The 7,500-nt window shown below is 51.5% G+C and overlaps 1 protein-coding gene across 3 annotated transcripts in view; it reads left to right on the forward strand.

The window, feature by feature from the left end:
* Positions 1 to 6,810, forward strand: part of LOC115189943 (leucine-rich repeat and transmembrane domain-containing protein 2) — a 54,481-nt gene extending 47,671 nt beyond the window's left edge. For all 3 annotated transcript variants that reach the window (XM_029748453.1, XM_029748452.1, XM_029748454.1), the window contains one exon: positions 4,992 to 6,810. In XM_029748453.1, coding sequence (XP_029604313.1) covers positions 4,992 to 5,479 — 488 coding nt within the window. In that variant the 3' untranslated portion in view covers positions 5,480 to 6,810. The remainder of the gene's footprint in view (positions 1 to 4,991) is intronic.
* The last annotated feature ends 690 nt before the right edge of the window (positions 6,811 to 7,500 follow it).

The raw sequence follows: 7,500 nt of genomic DNA on the forward strand, positions 1-7,500 counted from the left end.
GCATGCCTCCTTGCACTTTCAATTTGCCTTCATTGCACATTTATACATCCCACTTAATAACACACATTGTACCTACTTGTTTCACTTGTACATTTTTTGTACTCTTTTATTTGCACTTCTGTTCAGATGCTAAGTGCATTTCGTTGTACTTGTACAATGACAATAAAGTTGAATCTAATCGAATATGCTAGCCAAAGTGATCTCCTTCTGTTGTGGCATTGTAACAGCCAGGTACCGTCCTAACAGCCAGGTCCCGTCCTAACATAAAGGTACTGTCCTAACAGAGAGGTCCCGTCCTAACAGAGAGGTCCCGTCCTAACAGCCAGGTCCCGTCCTAACATAAAGGTACTGTCCTAACAGAGAGGTCCCGTCCTAACAGAGAGGTACCGTCCTAACAGCCAGGTACAGTCCTAACAGAGAGGTCCCGTCCTAACAGCCAGGTACCGTCCTAACAGAGAGGTCCCGTCCTAACAGCCAGGTACCGTCCTAACAGAGAGGTGCCGTCCTAACAGCCAGGTACCGTCCTAACAGAGAGGTACCGTCCTAACAGCCAGGTACCGTCCTAACAGAGAGGTACCGTCCTAACAGAGAGGTCCCGTCCTAACAGCCAGGTACCGTCCTAACAGAGAGGTGCCGTCCTAACAGCCAGGTACCGTCCTAACAGCCAGGTACCGTCCTAACAGAGAGGTCCCGTCCTAACATAAAGGTACCGTCCTAACAGCCAAGTACCGTCCTAACAGCCAGGTACCGTCCTAACAGAGAGGTCCCGTCCTAACAGCCAGGTACCGTCCTAACAGAGAGGTGCCGTCCTAACAGCCAGGTACCGTCCTAACAGAGAGGTACCGTCCTAACAGAGAGGTCCGTCCTAACATAAGGTATCCTAACAGCCAGGGTACCGTCCTAACAGGCCATGGGTTGGTGGTGTTACCCGTCCTAACAAGCCAGGTTATCCGTCCCTAACAGCCAGGTACCGTACCTAAACAGAAGAGGTCCCCGTCCTAACCAGCCAGGTACCCGTCCTAACAGCCCAGGTACCGTCCTAACAGAGAGGTGCCGTCCTAACAGCCAGGTACCGTCCTAACAGAGAGGTACCGTCCTAACAGAGAGGTCCCGTCCTAACAGCCAGGTACCGTCCTAACAGCCAGGTACCGTCCTAACAAGAGATGTCCCGTCCCCTAACAGCCAGGTACCTGTCCTAACAGAGAGGTACAATCCTAACAGCCAGGTTACCGTCCTAACAGAGAGGGTACAATCCGTACAGCCAGTGGTACCGTCCAACGAGAGAGGGTCCCCGTCCTAACAGCCAGGTACCGTCCTAACAGAGAGGTCCCGTCCTAACAGCCAGGTACAGTCCTAACAGAGAGGTACCGTCCTAACAGCCAGGTACCGTCCTAACAGCCAGGTACCATCGTAACAGAGAGGTCCCGTCCTAACAGAGAGGTCCCGTCCTAACAGAGAGGTACCGTCCTAACAGAGAGGTCCCGTCCTAACAGCCAGGTACAGTCCTAACAGCCAGGTCCCGTCCTAACATAAAGGTACCGTCCTAACAGCCAGGTACCGTCCTAACAGCCAGGTACCGTCCTAACAGCCAGGTACCGTCCTAACAGCCAGGTACCGTCCTAACAGAGAGGTCCCGTCCTAACAGCCAGGTACCGTCCTAACAGCCAGGTACCGTCCTAACAGAGAGGTCCCGTCCTAACAGCCAGGTACCGTCCTAACAGCCAGGTACCGTCCTAACAGCCAGGTACCGTCCTAACAGAGAGGTACCGTCCTAACAGAGAGGTCCCGTCCTAACAGCCAGGTACCGTCCTAACAGAGAGGTCCCGTCCTAACAGCCAGGTACCGTCCTAACAGAGAGGTACCGTCCTAACAGAGAGGTCCCGTCCTAACAGCCAGGTACCGTCCTAACAGCCAGGTACCGTCCTAACAGAGAGGTCCCGTCCTAACAGCCAGGTACCGTCCTAACAGAGAGGTACCGTCCTAACAGCCAGGTACAGTCCTAACAGAGAGGTACCGTCCTAACAGCCAGGTACCGTCCTAACAGCCAGGTACCATCGTAACAGAGAGGTCCCGTCCTAACAGAGAGGTCCCGTCCTAACAGAGAGGTACCGTCCTAACAGAGAGGTCCCGTCCTAACAGAGAGGTCCCGTCCTAACAGCCAGGTACCGTCCTAACAGCCAGGTACCGTCCTAACAGAGAGGTCCCGTCCTAACAGAGAGGTACCGTCCTAACAGCCAGGTACCGTCCTAACAGCCAGGTACCGTCCTAACAGAGAGGTACCGTCCTAACAGCCAGGTACCGTCCTAACAGCCAGGTACCGTCCTAACAGCCAAGTACCGTCCTAACAGCCAGGTACCGTCCTAACAGCCAAGTACCGTCCTAACAGCCAGGTACCGTCCTAACAGCCAGGTACCGTCCTAACAGAGAGGTACCGTCCTAACAGCCAGGTACCGTCCTAACAGCCAAGTACCGTCCTAACAGAGAGGTACCGTCCTAACAGAGAGGTACCATCCTAACAGCCAAGTACCGTCCTAACAGCAAGGTACCGTCCTAACAGCCAGGTACCGTCCTAACAGCCAGGTACCGTCCTAACAGCCAAGTACCGTCCTAACAGAGAGGTACCGTCCTAACAGAGAGGTACCGTCCTAACAGAGAGGTACCATCCTAACAGCCAAGTACCGTCCTAACAGCAAGGTACCGTCCTAACAGTCAGGTACCGTCCTAACAGTCAGGTACCGTCCTAACAGCAAGGTACCGTCCTAACAGCCAGGTACCGTCCTAACAGAGAGGTACCGTCCAAACAGCCAGGTACCGTCCTAACAGCCAAGTACCGTCCTAACAGAGAGGTACCGTCCTAACAGAGAGGTACCATCCTAACAGCCAAGTACCGTCCTAACAGCAAGGTACCGTCCTAACAGTCAGGTACCGTCCTAACAGTCAGGTACTGTCCTAACTGACAGGAACCTTCCTAACAGCCAGGTACTGTCCTAACAGCCAGGTACCGTCCTAACAGCCAGGAACTGTCCTAACAGCCAGGTTCCATCCTAACAGCCAGGAACTGTCCTAACAGCCAGGAACTGTCCTAACAGCCAGGTACCGTCCTAACAGCCAGGAACTGTCCTAACAGCCAGGTTCCATCCTAACAGCCAGGAACTGTCCTAACAGCCAGGTACCGTCCTAACAGCCAGGAACTGTCCTAACAGCCAGGTTCCATCCTAACAGCCAGGAACTGTCCTAACAGCCAGGAACTGTCCTAACAGCCAGCCGTAGCTTTTAGCCCTCATGATTTTCTAATGCCCTCTCTCTGTAGAACAGCGAACAACCATGTCCTGACCGATCGTTACATCCCCGTCTCGGACAGTGAAAACCTACCAGCTCTGAGACTTCTCGGCTTCTCACCCGGAGAGAATTTACTCCACACTCTTACAAGGGAATACCATAAATCGGCAGCTAGATAAACTAAATGGTTGAAAAATAAAGCTGACACTTCCAGTAGTAAACTGTCAGAAGGACCGGGCCATCCCTCTTCAGTATTTATGAGGCCATTTAAAGTGACGGAGAGAGTGTGTGGCAGGTCCGTGTGTGTGTGTTTGAGGTGACGAAGTGAGAGCGCAGGCAGGTCCATGTTTTCACCCATGTTCCTGATACCCATCTGCCCCCACATCACATCCAGGAGAGGAGAGGGGGGAGAGCATCTACCCAGAGACAGGCCTCTCAGACTGGGGCTCTTCTCCCCACTGGATCCCCTCTATTCCTGGAGCTTCTGTTCTCTCTCTCTCTCTCTCTCTCTCTCTCTTCCTCCCTCTCTCCTTCCCTCTCTTCCTCCCTTTCTTTCTCTCTCTCTTCCTCCCTCCCTCTCTCTCCCTCTCTTCCTCCCTTTCTCTCTCCCTCCCTCCCTCCCTCAACAAATGAGTCACCTAATCCTTATGTTGACTGTCACACAGCCCTCCTCACACACATTGCTAGATCTTCCCCTGAGGCACGTCCACACCCTGGTCCACACCCTGGTCCACACCCTGGTCCACACCCTGGTCCACACCCTTATCATCTCATCAACTATCCAAGGGCCTTAGTTGAGGCCATCTCCGATTCAACATGGAAAGACTGACATATTAGAGGGCTTCACCAATCCTGTCAGCCAGTTATACAGCCAGCAGACCCTGAGTGTCAGTCAGACAGAGAGCAGTCACTGTACAGTAGAGTGGAGTGGTAATGTTGCATGCTAGCTGTGACCTTCCCTTGGTTCCACCATACACCCCCCCATGGCTCCACAATGGCTGCCAGTTGCCGTTTATTTGTATTCATTCTGATGAAACTGCAGACTTGTTTACTTACCAGGAGGATGATGACTGATGTGTGGTGGTAATTCTCTCTCTCTCACTCTCTCTGTCATTCTGTCTCAATGTCTCTCTGTCTCTCTGTCTCGCTCTGTCACTCTGTCTCTCTCTGTCACTCTGTCTCACTGTCTCTCTCTGTCACTCTGTCTCTCTCTGTCACTCTGTCTCTCTCTGTCACTCTGTCTCTCTCTGTCATTCTGTCTCAATGTCTCTCTGTCTCTCTGTCTCGCTCTGTCACTCTGTCTCTCTCTGTCACTCTGTCTCTCTCTGTCACTCTGTCTCTCTCTGTCATTCTGTCTCTCTCTGTCATTCTGTCTCAATGTCTCTCTGTCTCTCTGTCTCGCTCTGTCACTCTGTCTCTCTCTGTCTCTCTGTCTCGCTCTGTCACTCTGTCTCTCTCTGTCACTCTGTCTCTCTCTGTCACTCTGTCTCTCTCTGTCACTCTGTCTCTCTGTGTCACTCTGTCTCTCTCTGTCACTGTCTCACTGTCTCTCTCTCTGAATACCATCTGATGCTTTTACTCTGAATAACATTTTATTTCTCTCTCCCCATCTCTCTGTCCTCTATCCCCCTTCTCTCTGTCCTCTCTCCCTCCTCCCCCCTCCCCTCTCTCTCTCCCTCCCCTCCCCCCCTCCCCTCTCTCTCTCCCTCCAGGTGGTAAGGTAGATGGGGTGGAGTGTACCCTCCCTAAGGACCTGCGAGGGCGGGATATCCGTGGCGTTCCAGTGGAGATGTTCAACTACTGCCTCCAACTGGATGACGAGAACAGGGGAGGAGGGGGGCCGCGGAGCGGAGGAAAAGAAGGTTCATCCCCGCCCTGCGGCCGAACTACCGGCTCCGGAGGCCCCGGCGGAGCCCCCACATCCCAAGTCCCCGCTGCGGGCGACCTGGTGCCCGTCCCGGACTGTGTGCGGCGGCGCTACCAGCCGGTGAGCGTGCGGAGGGCCATCGGGACGGTGGTGATAGCCGGGGTGGTGTGTGGTATCGTGTGTATCATGATGGTGGGGGCAGCGGCCTATGGATGTATCTATGCCTCGCTCATGGCCAAGTATCAACGAGAGCTGAAGAAGAGGCAGCCGCTGATGGGAGACGGGGATGGGGACGCAGAGCCTGAGGACAAGCAGATCTCCTCTGTGGCATAGAGGGGTCAGGGGTTGGAGGTCAGGGGTCAGGGTTGAAAGGGCTCTATTCCTCCTCTCCCTCCTTTTTCTTCTCTCTGGATGCTGTCCTACTGCGTCGCTCCTCCTCCTCCTCCTCTCCCCCTGAAACTAACCAGCTCCTGCTACTGTCTTCTCTATCTCCACCAAATGACAATCACAATGTGTCCTCTCCTCCACTCTGAACCCTGATCTCATTCTGAGATGAGATGAGACAGACATGAACGTGTCAGACCACTAGACAACCGCCTGATTGGGTGATCAACAAACTCTGAACCTTCAATGACCCTTCTCTATCCCTCAGCCCACAAACCCCACGGCCCCGCAGAAACAAGAACTGGGTCTGGTCTGGCTTGGTCTGGTCTGGCATGACATAGTAGAGGGATGGCCTGATTCTCTCTGTCCTCCCCCTCCTGTTGTTCTCTGAGATGGAGGGATGGCCTGATTCTCTCTGTCCTCCCCCTCCTGTCGTTCTCTGAGATGGAGGGATGGCCAGACGCTCAGAGGGATATTAAAAAACAAGGGATTAAAAGATGCTGCTATTGTCTTTTATCCTTCCAGAAGGTTTTATCCCTCCATCCCTGTGTTTCCACCAGCTGTAAGAGCACACACACGCTGTGGGGACTTTCCCTCTTCCCTCCTCCTCCCTTTCATCCCTCTGTTCCCACCTCCTGGAGGAGTACACACACGCTGTGGGGACTTCTCTCTTCCCTCTCTGTGTAATCTCTATGGAAGGACATCAACCTCTCCTACGAACTAGCAGGATCTTCCCCCAGCCCTGAATTGGCTGGACAACCAGAGCGTATATGATTCTATACTGCTCTATGGTTTAGATGATTTAATATAGCCTCTATTACATGCAGTGACCCAACTCCTGGTTTTTGATAAACATTCATTTGGTCCCGTGTCAGTTTTTCATTTGGTTCTGTTGGTTTTGTTTGCGTGATAACCTGATATCCTGTAACGTTTTAGAGCTGGTTAGATTTGCTCCGACAAAACCTTACAGGTATACAGTCTTGCTAGCGATGTTGGTTATAAAAAGGTAGCTACTAAGTGAATCCAGTTGTGTTGTTGTTAAATGGGTAATAACCCACGTACAGTACAGTACCACAGTTCTCTGTGAAGTGGAATGAGACCCTGGACCACTACCCAGGATTCCATAGTAGCTTGGGAGGCGTGTCTTGATAACAGATCTTAATATGATGGTAGATAAACAGGCTGATGCTGATGAAAGAGAACTAGAGACAGATAAAATGGGATGTATGGGATGAAATGGGATGAAATGGGATGTATGGGATGAAATGGGATGTATGGGATGAAATGGGATGAAATGGGATGTATGGGATGTATGGGATGAAATGGGATGTATGGGATGTATGGGATGTATGGGATGAAATGGGATGAAATGGGATGTATGGGATGTATGGGATGAAATGGGATGTATGGGATGTATGGGATGAAATGGGATGTATGGGATGAAATGGGATGTATGGGATGAAATGGGATGAAATGGGATGTATGGGATGTATGGGATGAAATGGGATGTATGGGATGTATGGGATGAAATGGGATGTATGGGATGAAATGGGATGTATGGGATGAAATGGGATGTATGGGATGAAATGGATGTATGGGATGAAATGGGATGAAATGGGATGTATGGGATGTATGGGATGTATGGGATGAAATGGATGTATGGGATGTATGGGATGAAATGGGATGTATGGGATGAAATGGGATGTATGGGATGAAATGGGATGTATGGGATGTATGGGATGTATGGGATGAAATGGGATGTATGGGATGAAATGGGATGTACAGTGAGGGAAAAAGGTATTTGATCCCCTGCTGATTTTGTACGTTTGCACACTGACAAAGAAATGATCAGTCTATAATTTTAATGGTAGGTTTATATGAACAGTGTGAGACAGAATAACTACTAAAAAATCCAGAAAGATTTCTGACTCCCAGGTGTCTTTTATACAGGTAACGAGCTGAGATTAGGA

This window comes from Salmo trutta, unplaced genomic scaffold (genome assembly GCF_901001165.1).
Source record: "Salmo trutta unplaced genomic scaffold, fSalTru1.1, whole genome shotgun sequence".
Classification (NCBI taxonomy): domain Eukaryota; kingdom Metazoa; phylum Chordata; class Actinopteri; order Salmoniformes; family Salmonidae; genus Salmo; species Salmo trutta.